Here is a 17,813-nt window from a genome sequence, read left to right as displayed (position 1 = left end):
TTCAATGCAATCCCAATCAAAATTGCACCAGCATTCTTCTCGAAACTAGAACAAGCAATCCTAAAATTCATATGGAACCACAAAAGGCCCCGGATAGCCAAAGGAATTTTGAAGAAGAAGACCAAAGCAGGAGGCATCACAATCCCAGACTTTAGCCTCTACTACAAAGCTGTCATCATCAAGACAGCATGGTATTGGCACCAAAACAGACACATAGACCAATGGAATAGAATAGAAACCCCAGAACTAGACCCACAAATGTATGGCCAACTCATCTTTGACAAAGCAGGAAAGAACATCCAATGGAAAAAAGACAGCCTCTTTAACAAATGGTGCTGGGAGAACTGGACAGCAACATGCAGAAGGTTGAAACTAGACCACTTTCTCACACCATTCACAAAAATAAACTCAAAATGGATAAAGGACCTAAATGTGAGACAGGAAACCATCAAAACCTTAGAGGAGAAAGCAGGAAAAGACCTCTCTGACCTCAGCCGTAGCAATCTCTTACTCGACACATCCCCAAAGGCAAGGGAATTAAAAGCAAAAGTGAATTACTGGGACCTTATGAAGATAAAAAGCTTCTGCACAGCAAAGGAAACAACCAACAAAACTAAAAGGCAACCAACGGAATGGGAAAAGATATTCGCAAATGACATATCGGACAAAGGGCTAGTATCCAAAATCTATAAAGAGCTCACCAAACTCCACACCCAAAAAACAAATAACCCAGTGAAGAAATGGGCAGAAAACATGAATAGACACTTCTCTAAAGAAGACATCCGGATGGCCAACAGGCACATGAAAAGATGTTCAGCGTCGCTCCTTATCAGGGAAATACAAATCAAAACCACACTCAGGTATCACCTCACACCAGTCAGAGTGGCCAAAATGAACAAATCAGGAGACTATAGATGCTGGAGAGGATGTGGAGAAACGGGAACCCTCTTGCACTGTTGGTGGGAATGCAAACTGGTGCAGCCGCTCTGGAAAGCAGTGTGGAGGTTCCTCAGAAAATTAAAAATAGACCTACCCTATGACCCAGCAATAGCACTGCTAGGAATTTATCCAAGGGATACAGGAGCACTGATGCATAGGGCCACTTGTACCCCAATGTTCATAGCAGCGCTCTCAACAATAGCCAAATTATGGAAAGAGCCTAAATGTCCATCAACTGATGAATGGATAAAGAAATTGCGGTTTATATACACAATGGAATATTACGTGGCAATGAGAAAAAATGAAATATGGCCTTTTGTAGCAACGTGGATGGAACTGGAGAGTGTGATGCTAAGTGAAATAAGCCATACAGAGAAAGACAGATACCATATGGTTTCACTCTTATGTGGATCCTGAGAAACTTAACAGGAACCCATGGGGGAGGGGAAGGAAAAAAAAAAAAAAAAGAGGTTAGAATGGGAGAGAGCCAAAGCATAAGAGACTGTTAAAAACTGAGAACAAACTAAGGGTTGATGGGGGGTGGGAGGGAGGAGAGGGTGGGTGATGGGTATTGAGGAGGGCACCTTTTGGGATGAGCACTGGGTGTTGTATGGAAACCAATTTGTCAATAAATTTCAGAAAAAAAAAAATAAAAAAAATAAATGAGTGATCCTACCATGGAAAAAAAAAAATTTAGATTATGTAAAATAATGAAGCGAAGTAAAATCAACATGTCCTGACATCTTAACACTTTATGAAATTAAAACGTTTTTTTCATAAATATGTTTCTACCACCAATGTATTACAAAATAATCACAATTTTTAAACATATTCAAATAAGAACTCACATAAAACAAGAGCTTTTCATTCTACTCAAAAGAGTCATATAATTTACCTCATTTAATCCTTAAAAGAGCACTTTGTGATATGTTATATTGATGTTACAGATGAACACAAAATTCAAAGTGGGTAATAAATAACTGATCCTAACTAGGCTGAGTCTAAACCCTGTGATGTATCTTAAAAAGTGTTATAAAAAATCAGTGGTTTTCAGAATGCAGCTCTTGTAATTCTAGTGCTCTGAGTTAAAAATATCTTTCTTTTTTTTTAAATACGAAATTTACTGTCAAATTGGTTTCCACACAACACCCAGTGCTCAGCCCAACAGGTGCCCTCCTCAATGCCTCTTATCCACCCTCCCGGCCCTCCCACTCCCCATTAACCCTCAGTTTGTTCTCAGTTTTTAACAGTCTCTTATGTTTTGGCTCCCTCCCTCTCTAACCTTTTTTTTTTTTTTTCCTTCCCCTCCCCCATGGTCTTCTGTTAAGTTTCTCAGGATCCACAGGGGAGTGAAAACATATGGTATCTTTCTCTGTATGACTTATTTTCTTAAAAGGTGAGTGATGGGGAAAAATGGATCCTTGATCAAATACAATGAAAATGCTTAATGAAGCAAGACAAGCATCACTAAAGGATTATGTAAAAATTTTGCAGTATCGCAACGCATATTTGACCAAAGTTTTCCCTTATTTTCCAGTATCCAATGGATAAGGATTCCATGTAGTAAGAATTTAAGAAACGATATTAATTCTAGTAAGATGACACGCATTTGCCAATAAAAACATTTATTTTATATCTAATTATCGAAGTAATTGAAAAAAAATTACCCATTTAATGAATTAAGACTATCAAATGTATCTTATAATCGTTTGCTTTTAACATATTAGGTAAAACTCTAAATTAACTAATCTATTATAGTTAGACAAAGAAATGTATGTCTACTTCTCCTCATAGAAGTCACTGAGTATATTACAAAGTAACAACTCATTTTTATATAAAATTTCTATCCTTCAGAATTTAAAAACATGAAATAATTACAAAATACTGAAATATTATTTCATTAAATGGGAAGAAGGAAGAAATACACATTTCAAAATCCTTATCAAATATAGCCTTTTTAATAGAGTCAAATTTCATGTTAAAGAACCTGAGGACATAAAATATAAAGGGAAACTGATAGACCATGTAATTTTTCATTGGCAGATAAAATAAGGATTTACTCTCCCCCCAAAATTAATGTTCATAGCCATTTCAAAAACTACTCTGTCACAAAGGCTAACCATTGTAATTGAGTGAAGTGATTTATCAAGTTAAATAAATGAAGTCAAGTTAAATCAATGCATTTTGGTTAGTAATACTTCACTTTTCTTGAAACATGCCATTCAACTGTTCAGACTACAGAATTAAAAAAAAAACCTCAGGGAAATTTAGCTCTGCTAAAGTCTAGAATAAATATATTTTTGCGGGTGCTTGGGTGGCTCAGTCGGTCAAGCATCAGACTCTTGATTTGAGTGCAGGTCACCATCTTGTGGTTCTTGAGATCAAGCTCCGTGTCAGGCTTGCTGAGCACGGTGTCTGCTTGGGATTTTCTCTCTCCCTATCTCTCTGCCTCTCCCCTGCTCATGCTCCCTCTCTCTTAAAAATAAATAAATAAACTTTTTTTAAAAAGATGTTTTGAGTTTGTGATTGAAGGAAAGATCAATGTTGAGATGTTACTGTACAGGTATACAAACTATTGGGTTCTGTAAAGAAAAACCTGAACAATATTAATTTGATATTACATGCAGCATGAAATTATTCTTTATTAAAAAAAAATAGAAATCCAGTTGTTCTGGGTGTTTTTCCAGCATCAAAAAAGGGATTATGCCTTGGTTTCTTTTAGTTAGTACTGCCTCCTGGTGGACAAAATGAGTGGCAAAATTAATCACCTTGAAATCAAAATAAATGATCTATTGGACAATATGATTTATTGTTATCCTTTTGAAAACTAGAGAGTGTGTGCAAAAGGGGAAAGGGGCGATGTGTTTGGCATAATACAAATTGAGCCATTCATGGCAGAAATGAGAAATAGAATCAGACGCTTTTTGAAATATCTTTTGGTTGATGATAATAACATCATTATGTAGTGAAGGAGGTTTGTCTTCTTGATTGTTGTGGCAGAAGGAAATGCACGGAGATCATTTAAAATGATACCAAGTTGGTCAAATGAATTTTTTAAAGACTGGATAATGAGAATTACCTTAATTCCCTGAAAGGAATGTTTACCTTTAGTGAAATCTATAGTACTTGAAAGTTATTTAGTAAGGTATTTGGGGGCATCTTTTAGATTATTTATAGTGAATATACACCTATAAATTTATTTTTTCTTCTATGGAGTTATACATTGGAACTGAAATTGCTATTTCAGTTTGTCAGTTTGGAAGTTATGTATATGGCTTCTAGAATTTACATCTATGTATTATTATTTTTCTTTCAAAACTCACCTTACAACAAAACACCATTCATATAAAGAATTTTGACCAAGTTTTTTTCATAGTAAAAAATCATAAATGGAACAGATGTCATCTAATGAATTAGAAAAGTATGGCAATGTGTTCATAAATACTGGAAATTAAATTTTTAATTGATCTGTTATTCAACAATCCATTTATACTCCTATTGTTATGTTAGGTTTAAAGTGAAATGCATCGAAATAAATGAGATGCTATATTAGTAATTTAAGGCATGCTAATCAATCATACACTAGAAAGTAGTGCATATATGACATTGATATTTTGCAAAAAGGTAATTAATAATCATTTATGAGAATATGTTTTCCCCCAATTAATTTCAAAAGTGAATTTTTAATAAAATAAATAGAGCAAAATACAATTTTGAATTAATGCAATTGCTATATTGTAAAATGGCAAACACACCTCAGAGATATTGGGGGTTAGATTCCAGACCACCTGCAATAAAGCAAATAAATACCCCCAATAAAGTGAGTCAAATTAATTTTTTAATTCCCCAGTTCATTCAAAAGTTATGTTACACTATACTGTAGTATATTAACTGTGCAATAGCATGTCTGAAAAAGCAATGTATGTATCTTAATTAAAGAATAGTTTGTTTTTCAAAGGTGCTTACCATCATCTGAGCTTTCAATAGGTTGTAATAACTGATTGCAGATCACCATAACAAATATAATAAGCACAAAAAAGTTTGACATATTGTAAAAATTACCAAAATGTGACACACAGTGAGAAAATGCTGTTGGAAAAACGATGCCAAAAGATTTGCTCAACACTGGCTTGCTATAAATTTTAATTTGTAAAAAAAAAAAGACAAGACAGTATCTTGTGAAGTGCAAAGTGAAGTATAATAAAATGAGGTATGACTACATATATAGAAAAAAAATTATTGCTCCCTTACATATTTTTACATTTATTTTTTAAATAATTATTATCACAAGTCTTCCATAAGTACACATGTCTAGAGCTTATCCAACATTATAGTTTTGCCAAAAACAAATAAAATAATCCTTTGGTTGACATTTTCTAGACCTGGTTTTCTTGTCTTTTAGATACTTAAACTTCTGAAGGATTATAACTTGGATATGATAGACAAAAAAAACACAGTTTTCAAAAAATTTGCAATTATTTTTCTCAGCAATAGCTTTCTACACTGAATACCAAAATACCTAGCATTCATTATGTATTATATTGTAATTGATTAAAAATATAGCAACTCTGAATTTCATATAATGGTAACAGTCTCCATTTCAGGCATTACTTATTGTATGGCTATATTTTATTTTCTAAACATAAAGACATCCAACAATTAGACAAAGAGTCTCATGAAGGTCTCGTGTATATGAATTCCCCTCTTTCAGTTTTACATAATATTTTCATTTATTAATGTAATGTGTCCAGTGTCTTTCAGGAATACAAATTTGAAGGTCTATCCATATCCAATAACTGTTTCTGACTAGTTACCTGATATTAAGGAAGTGAGCTAACCTTAGTGACTCTGTGAGATTATTCTAGTGAAAAGAGCTCTGAATATTCAGGCAACCCAGAGTAGAAGTTTATTAGCATTCCAATTCAATATTACATGCATATATAATGTATATGTATGTATATAATATATAGAGATAAATTATATATATTATATATATAAGTATATATGTATGTGTGTGTGTGTGTATATATATATATATATATATATATGGATATCTATATATGGATGGATATATATATATGTGTGTGTGTGTATATCTATATCTATATCTATATCTATATCTATATCTATATCTATATTTCCACCCCTGTACGTATCACATCATTTCAGTGGTCTGGACTGGCAATTTTGTGCTGTAGGAAATAAAAGAATCTGAATACATAGTTGCATAAAAGTAAACAGCATGTATGACTTGTGTGTGTGTATGTGCTTGTGTGTAACAACTACAGGTTCCATAGTATTTATTGTCCCAAACATACACCTTTTTTTTAAGTCTATTATTTATTTTGAGAGAGAGAAAGCCCAAGCAGGGGAGGGGCAGAGAGAAAGGGAGAGGGAGAGAATCCCAAGTAGGCCCTGTGCTGTCAACACGGAATGTGATATGGGGTTTGAATCCACAAACCTGAACCGAAACCAAGAGTCAGACACTTAACCGACTGAGCCACCCAAGCACCCCCAAACACACACCTTAAATTTCATTAGGTATGGTCTTAACATAACACTGTCTTTATTGTTCACTACATGTATGAATGTGTGTATCTAGGGAGAACAATTGTGCAGCTTACATTTCTCTCATAGTCAAATATCTATGACATAATACTTGCCATATAGAACCTATGGAGATTTATGGAGTTTCAAGAGATAAGTGTTTTTAATAATAGCATTGTCCAACATTTTTATAGAAGTATAAGCCTTAGACTTCCATACATATAAAATGACTATTGATATCATGGAGTATGTTATGTTAATATTAACTAGAAAAAATGAACTACTTCTGGAGGGTTAAGTCACTTGTCAAAGATCACAAATATTTATTGAACAAGCTGGCACAATTCTTTCCTCTGTCCCTTAGAACATTACTATGCCACATGTATCACTATCAAATTTTTCTTAAAGTTACAAAGCCCTGAGCAGTATTTATACAAATTAGCAGTAGGGGAATATTTGTAACACCATACCATTAAAGAAAAATAATACATAAATAATAAAAATCATATGTATCAAATCCATGAAAATGTAAAAAAGCATCACTAATAACAGCATGCTAAATGTGTTTAATGTATAATTGGTACTGGTTAAATAAAATGCGACCCATTTAAAAATAGAACAAAATGATAATAGTTTTCTGAATTATTTACTTTAGATGTGCTTTCTCCAAGTGCTGTCATGTTGGAATCCTAAATCTTACCTAGTAATGTGTTTGAGGATTAAAACGAGATAATACCTGTAAAAAGCTCAATCCAATCTCTGACAAATATTAGATATTTAAGAAAAGATAGATGTTAGGGTGCCTGGGTGGCGCAGTTGGTTAAGTGTCTAACTTCGACTCGGGTCATGACCTCACAGTCTCTGAGTCTGAGCCCCACATTGGGCTCTGTGCTGATAGCTCAGAGCCTGGAGCCTGCTTCAGATTCTGTGTCTACCTCTTGCTCTCTGCTCCTCCCCCGCTAGCATTCTCTGTCTCGCTCTCTCTCTCTCAAAAATAAATAAACATTAAAATTTTTTTAATGAAGAAATAGATGCCATGTAAGTGACTCTTAAGGAACCAACTTTAGTCCTCAGTGTCCCCCAACATATAACTAGTAATGAAAGTGGAATATACTTTATTTTGATCACTTCTGAATGAGAAGAGCTAAAAGTTTCCACTTGAAAAGAGAGGAAGGAAAAATGCATGATAAAAGAACTGAATCTTTTCATGTGCCTGTTGGCCATCTGGATGTCTTCTTTAGAGAAGTGTCTATTCATGTTTTCTGCCCATTTCTTCACTGGATTATTTGTTTCTTGGGTGTGGAGTTTGGTGAGTTCTTAATAGATTTTGGATACTAGCCCTTTGTTTGATATGTCATTTGTAAATATCTTTTCCCATTCCACTGGTTGCCTTTTAGTTTTGTTGACTGTTTCCTTTGCAGTGCAGAAGCTTTTCATCTTCATGAGGTCCCAATAGTTCATTTTTGCTTGTAATTCCCTTGCCTTTGGAGATGTGTCAAGTAAGAAATTGCCGAGGCTGAGGTCAGAGAGTTTTTTTCCTACTTTTCCTCTAGGGTTTTGATGGCACATGAAAAGATGCTCAACGTCGCTCCTCATCAGGGAAATACAAATCAGACCGCACTCAGATACCACCTCATGTTAGTCAGGGTGGCTAAAATGAACAAATCAGGAGACTATAGATGCTGGTGAGGATGTGCACTGTTGGTGGGAATGCAACTGCTCTGGAAAACAGTATGGAGTTTCCTTAAAAAATTAAAAATAGATCTACCCTATGACCCAGCAATAGCACTGCTAGGAATTGACCCAAGGGATACAGGAGTGCTGGTGCAGAGGGGCACTTGTACCCCAATGTTTATAGCACCACCTTCAACAATAGCCAAATTGTGGAAAGGGCCTAAAGGTCCATCAACTGATGAATGGATAAAGAAATTGTGGTTTATATACACAATGGAATACTATGTGGCAATGAGAAAGAAGGAAATATGGCCTTTTTGTAGCAACGTGGATGGAACTGGAGAGTGTTATGCTAAGTGAAATAAGTCATACAGACAAAGACAGATCCCATATGTTTTCACTCTTATGTGGATCCTGAGAAACTTAACAGAAGACCATGGGGGATGAGAAGGAAAAAAAAAAGAGGTTAGAGAGGGAGGGAGCCAAACCATAAGAGACTCTTAAAAACTGAGAACAAACTGAGGGTTGATGGGGGGTGGGAGGGAGGAAAGGGTGGGTGATGGGTATTGAGGAGGGCACCTGTTGGGCTCAGCACTGGGTGTTGTATGGAAACCAATTTAACAATACATTTCATATTAAAAAATAAAAAAAAAGAACTGAATCTTTTTGGTGAATGGACAAACATACTTTTAATAACAGAAGATCAAGCACATACTCAGGAACATACTACAGCATAACCATATGTAAACTTTCCATAGTGATATTGTCCTTCTGATTGTAGTAAGTATTTTAAATTATTTTTGGAAAATTCAAAGCTCAATTAAGTTGACAGAAGTTTTATGCTTTTTGTAAAGGAAGAATCATTTAATTTTTTGTCACAAACAGTTACTGTTTTATCACTGAGAAGTCTAGAGAGAGGCTCTTAAATATAAATCAATAAGCAAATCACAAATTAAAATACTCCCCTGAGAAATATTGGCAGAGGACAACTGACTTATGCTCCTTGTATTGTAATGAACTATTCTTCAAAGGAAATTATTTCCTAACAATATTTATCAATTTCCTAATGGATTTTTTTAAGTTTATTTATTTTGAGAGACAGAGACAGCACAAATGGGGAAAGGGGAGAGAGAGAATCAAAGCAAGCTTCGCACTGTCAGCACAGATCCCAATGTGGGGCTTGGTCTCACCAACCATGAAATCATGACCTGGGCCAAAATCAAGAGTGGAACATTTAACTGACTGAGCCACCCAGGCACCCCTCAAATTCTTAATGAATTTTAAACACGTAATATATCCTATCCTAATGTATCTGTAATGTCACTGAAGAGCAGTGTGAATATGGCTTCCCAAAGAGTTGATCATTCTTTTACACCTGTTAATACGATGATCCTGCTATCCTTGTCAATGGAACGTTAAGAAAGGATATCTTACATAATTGTAAACCTCAAAATTGTGTACTAACTAGAGCTTAAACTCTAATTCATTTGACAACATAGGCAATCTAAATGTGGAAATCAATTGAGAATCCAATGGTATACTACTGAACCCAAATTCATTTTGTCAATTGAATTCCATATAAATATAATCTTAGAATATGTACATATTGGATTCTATGGTATTTCAAAATACTATTAGAATAAGAGCATGTGTATCAAATAATTAATCAGGGTTAGAGTTGCAAGTTTCCAAACATTTCAATATATATTTCCATGTACACAGAGGAAAGACTGATTGATTTTCACTGGACTGCTTTGTGAATTTATGTGATTTCAGGTCACTGGTATAATGAGGATGGAATTTTTGTCATAAGCAAGAATAAGTACAGAATGCAGAAAATTAAAAGGTTAAAGACTTCCCCTGCATATATTCCTGACTATATAATAAACATGTCCTAATGAATAAGAATACCAATTAGTCAGGAAGTCTAGGGAATTAGATGTTACAATTGATTACTAACGTCAAGAGAACATAACTCACATTTCAATAGTTACCAAAATATGTACAACATTTGATTTTTAGAATTTTTCTCATCTATCAATATGTAAACTGTTTTATTCAATTCTTTTTGTCTTAATATTAAACTTTAAAGACATTTTCATGCCATTTGTAATTTCCAGTAAAAAAAAAAAAACATTTCAAGATGATTCCCATAAATAGTCAAGAAAAATATTGAGTTCTAAGTAAAGTTAGGCAACAGGTCCCAACAAAACAGTATGTCTCTGGTTTACTTACAACTCAGTAGCCTACAAGCCATAATGTGAGAGTTCTGAACCATGTGTCAGCCAATAACAGTTAAAGAAGTGGCAAACATCATCTTGAAATTTTATTACATTATAAAAGAAAACATGTTACTAGGAACTAGTTGAAAAAATATAATTTCTACTACTTCAGATGATAGGATTTATATATCCCAAGACAATAAGGTATCAAGAAGAAAGCTATACTAAACTTATTTCAACTATAACAGACTTATAAATATGATTTAAGTTTAACTTGAAACACTGGGACCCTTCACGAGAAGGAAGATGTGTACTCAATATGCTTAAAATTCACATATCATTTAAATGCACATCATACAGCACATCTTGGAATAGAAATTCCCCTTTGTAACACAAAAGTATGAAACTTTGAGTTAATATGAGTGCTTTGAGGATAAATAAGTGTAATAATTTCACATATAAAATAACAAGACATACTTCAGTTTGCTGAAAAAGAACACAAATAGTTTGGGAATCCCTGGAAGGGCCATCTTCCATAATTCATTTGAATAAAACATACCTAGCAAAATTAAAAAAAAAGTATACCTTTTCATATTCTTCAGGAATGCAGACACCCACAGATGATCAAACACGGAAAACAAATTGAGTAATTCAATTGCTTGCAGGGAAGTGTGCAGAGAATATTCTATTATGATTTATTAGTAAGCAAGGTTGATATTGTCAATTTAGAGACCGTCAGAAAAATAATTTCCCCTTCATCATTTCAGAAGTACATGTATACTTGGTAACTTCACGGTTTTTGGTTTTGTTTTTGGTTTTTGGTTTTGATGTTAGTTTTGGTTTTGTAGAACTCCAAAAAGTAGAATAAAAACAAACCTATCTTCCTATGCAAACAGGGTAGAAGGAAACAGGAAAACAGTACTTCAGCCCATAGTCAGGCTTGTGACTAAATGCCTACTGGAAAGGGATTGGTGAGTGAGGATGTTCAAATTGTGCAATAAGAAGGACCAGCACCTGAATGGAGAGGCTGGAAGAATTAACCCAGGAAAAATCAGTTAAGATTCATTATTATGATCTGCATACACAAGCGAATGGAAACCTTTTGCTGAAGAACTACAATCTACCTAGAGTAATTGATTACCTCAACAAGTAAACAAACATCAAAACATAAGAGTGTCATTGTGGGGAAAAGAGTTTCCCTATATCTAACTAGAGTTGACCACGCCATACTAAAAGCTACCGCCAACTTTTAATATATAAATATGTTCTTGCTTTTGTCGTAGAAAATAAAATAAGATAGCAGTGATTTAATAGTAGATCTTCCATGAGACATAGTTTGTAAAGTTTATCTGGTGAATCATAGATGAAACAGAACACCAGCTCTTCTGGACAATGTCTGATGGAGGAACTCCAGGAGAACAATTCAGAGAACTAACAGAAAATTAGGTTGAAGTTCCCAACAGCACAGTATGAAAAAAAGGAAACCTCAACAGAGGATCCCCAGTGACCTTGTAGAATTTCCACAGGGTTCACAATGCCCTTAAAACCACATTGAAGATTTTGAATTCTTATTGTTTCCTCATTTTTAACTATGTTTCCAAAGCTGCATGATTTTTTTTTCTTCTATACTCACGTGAATTTATGAAACTATGATCTTAAAACCGCCATTTCTTACCTTTGATTCTTGAACTTTCTTGACTCTTTTCCTGCTGGAATTAAAAAGAAATAGGTCAAAATCTGTGAGTATGTGATCAACAGCTTGATACAGCATATCACTGTAACTAAAGACTTGTCCAGGTATTTTGTTGTACATATACCCTAGAGTCATTGTAACACAATTCTCACCTTAAAAGCCACTTATGTCAAATCTTTTATCAGAGCAGTAATCATTCTTAGTGTCCATATATTTCTTTAAGAAACTAATACATTGTATTAATATGGATTTATAAAAAATAAATGGTAATGAATAATAAATAATCATGACTCTCAAATGCCTCAGGGCATTTTCATTTAATTTCAACAGATATTGAATGATATCTTCAGAATTTTCTTTTAATGTCTCCACATTAATCACAAATTGGTGGTGAGGAAAAATGTTTAAGGGCAAACAGTGGACAATTCAGTAAAAAACACAAAAGACATTTCAATTGTCTTTTCTTCAGTTTAACTTAGAATTGGTCCCTGCCTCACTTCTCTAAGGCTAAAGTTGACAACAATTCTATTATTTATTCAAAGGCTGCTTCAGTCAGACCTGTCTTTCAATTTGACATACTCCTTATTAGTTACCAGGCAACCCCAAAAGAATTAGCTTGCTTTCAAGTTTTTAAGTAGAAATTGTGCCCTCTATAACTTCTCAATTAATATGCAAGCACAGTTTACTCTGTCTAAAAGTTTCAGGGCCTCACACTAAAAATAATTTTGAAATAAATTTCTAATAAAAATTATAGATAGATATAGATACAGTTATAGATATAGATACACATACTTCAGAAATGTATCAATGCCAATAAATTTTGGTAAAATTTATGAAAATAATGAAAAATATTAAGAATTTATTTTGTGGCAGGCATTAATCCCAGAGTCAGATTTGAGAACAAAAATGCATATTGACAAATGTATTTTTATGGAATATCCTTATACAATGTATGATTCTATTAGACTTTAATACTTTATGTGCTATTTCTCTTTGCCTAATTTATCTAGCCTTTGTTTTTGAATTCTGTACTGTTTTTTGCTAATTGATTTTTTCTACTTCAGGTTTATTTTTAATTTAGAATATCTGTTGTTCATTTAACTAAAATTTAAATTTTAATTACTTGATTTAAAAATACATTATTCTTTCATAATATAAGATAAGCAAGTGTAAATTCTCCAAAGAGGTATTTGTTAATGAAAAATAATCTCTCTGTCCTCTCTCCTCCTTTTATTCCATCGATTCTTTCATTCATTGAGTCATTCGTTCTTTGAATAAATATGTATAGATTGCTTTCATGTGCCAGACACTGCTTTAGGTGATAAGTCTACAAAGGATGAACAAAACAGAAACAAAACAAAATGAAACAAAGAAAACAAAAAAAAAAAGTCCTTAAAGTAACATACTGCTTAAGTGTTAATAAGTTCCATTTAGAAAAAAAAAGATATATCATAGAAGGTAGTTTTAGAATAAGTGACTGCAATTTTACCTAGGTCAACAATGATAAAATGTCTTTTTTATGTTTCAAGTTTTATTTAAATTTTAGTTAGTTAACACATAGTGTAGTATTAGTTTCGGGAGTAGAATTTAGTGATTCATCACTTACACCCTGTAAATGCCTTCCTTAATGCCCACCACTCATTTAACCCATCCCCATACCCACCTCCCTTCCATCAACCCTCAGTTTGTTCTCTATGGTTAAGATTCTCTTACAGTTTGCCTCCCTCTCTCCTTTTTTTTTCTTTTCCTCTATGTCCAGCTGTTTTCTTTCTGAAATTCCACATATGAGTGAAATCATTTGGTAATTGCCTTCCTCTGATTGACTTATTTTGCTTAGCATAATAACTCTAGCTCCATTCACATCATTATAAATGGCAAGAGTCACTCTGGAAAACAGTATGGCAATTCCTCAAAAAGTTAAAAATAGAACTACCCTATGACCCAGCAATTACACTACCAGATATTTGCCCAAAGGATACAAAATACTGATTCGAAGAGACACATGCTTATAGCAGCATTAACAATAATAGCCAAATTATGGAAGAGCCAAAATGTCCATCAACTGATAAGATGACTTTTGAACAAAATTTTGAGTGAAATGAGAAGATATTATTTCAAGCATTTATCTGGGGAAAATATATTCTAGGGGAGAAAAACAACTGTACATTTCCTGAGGTACAGAAATTCTTGGCATTGTCAAAGCTACCAAGGAGACCAGTGTGACTAAACTAGACTGAGTAAGGGGAATTTAGTAGAAAATACAATAAGGGAGCTAATAGGGATCAGTTAGATTAGCACCGGGGGCACTTGTTAGATCTTTGGCTCTTACACTGAGATAGTTGAGAAAACAATCAGAAGTTTCTTCACAGAGGAGTAACATTATCTTAATTGCATTTAAGTAGAATCATTCTGGCTACTAAAATAGGTTAAACAGGGCAAGGACAAAATTAGACGGACCAGGTGGAAGAGTATCACAGCAATCCAGATGGGAAGTGATAATGGCATAAAACAGTGTGATAACAGTGGAGTTGAAATATCAGTTATAACTGTCAAGATTTCCTGACAGAATAAATTTGGGGTGTGAGATATAGAATAGATGAGGGTGATTTCAAGGATCTGAGTCATGAGAAGGATTTCTATCCCTTCTTCACTTGATTTCTGATACTGTCTCACTCTGTGAATTTTTCTCTTGTCTGACCACCCCTTTTGCATCTCCTTTACTGATTCCTCCTCATCCCCTCAATTTCTAAATACTAGGTTTGGAGATATTGAACCCTTACCTTTTCCCATACACATCTCACTTCTTTGGTGATCTTATCTGTTCTTATGGCCTTAACCACCATCCTTTTCCTAACGACTCTCAAATTTATATCTCTAGCCAATTCTCTCCATTGAACTTCGGCCTCATACATGTATTTTTGACATCTCTACTTGGATGTCTAATAACAGCCCACTTATCACGTCCAAAACTGAACTTCTGATTTTTCCTTACTTCTTTGGCCATCTTTCTCATCTCCATCTTCCTCATCTCTCCATTCTTCTAGTTGCTCAAAGTAATCCTTATCTACTTTATCTCTTAAGAGATGAAGAGCCTGAATTTTTCATGGATTTGATATTTGAACATGCTGACTTTTATTTTACTTTAAATATAACTCTGAGGACACAAAGTAGGCAGATGGTTAAAATGTCTGGAACTCATAAGAGATATGTCAACAAGACATATAAATTTAGAAACCACCATCCTATGTATAAATCATCAGTACTGCATCTGGAGAACATATAGTATAATTGAATGATCTAGAATTGAGTACTGGAAACAATATAAGAAAAATATAAAGTTTAATTAAACAACAAAAGAGAATAGAAGAATAGACAAATTATAGGAGGAAAAAACAAAAACACAAAAAGGTGGAATGATGGACTCTCAGGGAATATCTTATACAGGGGTAAATTTTCGACAGTATAGACTTCTGACAGACCAAGTATGATTATGTCTAAGGTAATGCCCATTAGAAAAAGTGACATAGATGTAACCATTGACTTCAAAGGAAGCAATGTATAATGGAATGGAAGAAACTTGCAAGGAAAGAAAGACCCGGGTGGTTTGTGGCTAGAGAGTAAAGTGAAATCTGTGCAGGTATTGTGTTTGTTTTTGTTCATCTCTTTGTTTCATGTTTAGTTTTATATTATCTATATCAGTGAGAATTGAGAATGTGTAAATGAGGGGGGTACATAGTAGAAATGGAAAGGATTATGATAAAAGGGAGAGATGGTATGACTGATTTTATAAGGTTATTGAATGTGACACAGAACTTGAGTGGAGATGTTTAGATAGGAGGAGAACCAGTTTCTCCAATATAACAGGTGGGCACAGAGAGGTGCAGGCATAGATGCAAGAGGTTTATAGGTTTGATATGATTAATTTAAAATTTTTAATCTGTGAGGATTTATTTTCTTTATCCATTAGAAGGGCAGTTGGCTGAGTGATGAAGTAGGCTGATTTGTCAGTAATTTGAGGAGATAAAGAAGATTTTTAAATGCACTGCTTTTTGTGAGACTAGGTGTGTAGGACAGCTTGGTACTGTAAAAATCCTAATTGGGTTTTGCCATCATAAGTTTGCATGATACTGATATTAGCCTTATTTTAACTATAGTCAAACAGGCTTAATACTCACTGATATTATATCTTATTGTATTTGTTTCTGAAAACCTAATTTTCTATTTACAGAATTGTACATATTATAAATTATCAAAGAAAATAGCCTTAAATACTCTATAAACTGGAAATGTTTAAGAAGCATGTATCTAAAGAAAAAAAATAGAAATTAATTTAATGGACTGAGACTAATAAACCTGTAAAGTAAGAATCAAATAAGGATAAACTACTTAATTCACTGCAAGACTTGACCTAGAACCATCTCAGTTGAGACTTAATGAACATTATTTAGGATTTTCAAAGTAGTAACTGTCCAAGTTGTTTCTATGACTAAAATGTTGCTTTATTCACCTGACAATATACTTCCCAGAATTTTATTTCATATGCCATTACTTCATGTTTTAAATGTTAATTTTTTAATGGGGAAATATTAAGGAGAAAAATGTGATTATTTAATTATGCGAGAACTCTTAAAAGATCAGAAAGATTTGTTATCCTGGACTCATGATACACTTGAAAAACATTCTTACATTAGGAAAACTTAGTCTCGTCTGCAATGGTAGAATGCCAATCCCTTGGCATAACTCAATTTTAATATTCTTTCAAAAGACTTTCTGATAAATTGATCTTGTCTTAAAATAAGAAATATATTTTGGCAACATATCAAAATTAAATAATAGCAAACCATTTGTGTTTTACTTTGTACTACACCATTTCTTGGAAGAATCCCAAAGTGCTATATTAATTATATAAATAGACTCCATGAAATCCAGCTTAATGGTAGAAATGAGTAAATAGATCCTTGCAGACAGTATGATAAAGATTGGCAAAGACAATCTAGGTAGTAGTATGGATTCAGAAAGAACACATGATTGTATAATATCTTAAATATAAAAAGATACAACATAATAAATAGAACTAGCTAAGCCAATATAAAATTAAGTCCAGTTGGGGTACACAATAATTTTTAAAATGAGATGTTGTGATTCTAAAGTATCTAAGCAAACAAGACTATGGCCATATAACACTAATGTACAGGTTACTAATTCCATTTAAGGGAAGAATCATATCTTCAATCTTTAAGATATTATTAAGAATATTTCTTATCTAGTATTTGGATTTATAGAATGCCATTTACTAACATCTCATGATTCCTATAACATAAAAAACTGATGTCTCTTCATCAGGCACTAAAAGTAAATGTTTGGCCACAATATCTTCATAGTTTACCTGGTTCCTTCTTTCTTACTGAGAAGTCCATGCTCTCTAGAAAGAGAAGACACCATCTAAATGCTAAGTGAATCATTTCCATCATAACAGCATTGTTATAAACATTAGACAGTGAATTATCCTCTCACTCCATAATATAAAGCTTAAATCACTTAAAGAAAAAAAAAAGAACATGACACATTGGGCTTTGAACTAACAGCACGGAGACTACTTGGGATTCTATAACTCCCCCTCTCTCTGCCTCTCCCTAGCTCCAGCATGCATGTGCTCTCTCTCTCTCTCTGTCAAAATAATTAAGCATTAAACAAAAATACATGAACCTCATTCAAGTAATACCCATGATACTCTTATT

At 33.5% G+C, this 17,813-nt stretch overlaps 1 protein-coding gene across 3 annotated transcripts in view; it reads right to left on the bottom strand.

Annotated features, from left to right (window-relative positions):
• FSTL5 (follistatin like 5) overlaps positions 1 to 17,813 on the bottom strand; it is a 796,843-nt gene that overhangs the window by 648,664 nt on the left and 130,366 nt on the right. For 2 of the 3 annotated variants that reach the window (XM_043566311.1, XM_043566327.1), the window contains exon 3: positions 12,058 to 12,091. In XM_043566311.1, coding sequence (XP_043422246.1) covers positions 12,058 to 12,091 — 34 coding nt within the window. The remainder of the gene's footprint in view (positions 1 to 12,057; positions 12,092 to 17,813) is intronic. The other variant, XM_043566320.1, reaches the window with a different exon arrangement.

This window comes from Prionailurus bengalensis, chromosome B1, assembly GCF_016509475.1.
Source record: "Prionailurus bengalensis isolate Pbe53 chromosome B1, Fcat_Pben_1.1_paternal_pri, whole genome shotgun sequence".
Taxonomy (NCBI): domain Eukaryota; kingdom Metazoa; phylum Chordata; class Mammalia; order Carnivora; family Felidae; genus Prionailurus; species Prionailurus bengalensis.
The sequence above is the reverse complement of the archived record's forward strand: the minus strand, read 5'-3'. Positions and strand labels throughout refer to the sequence as shown.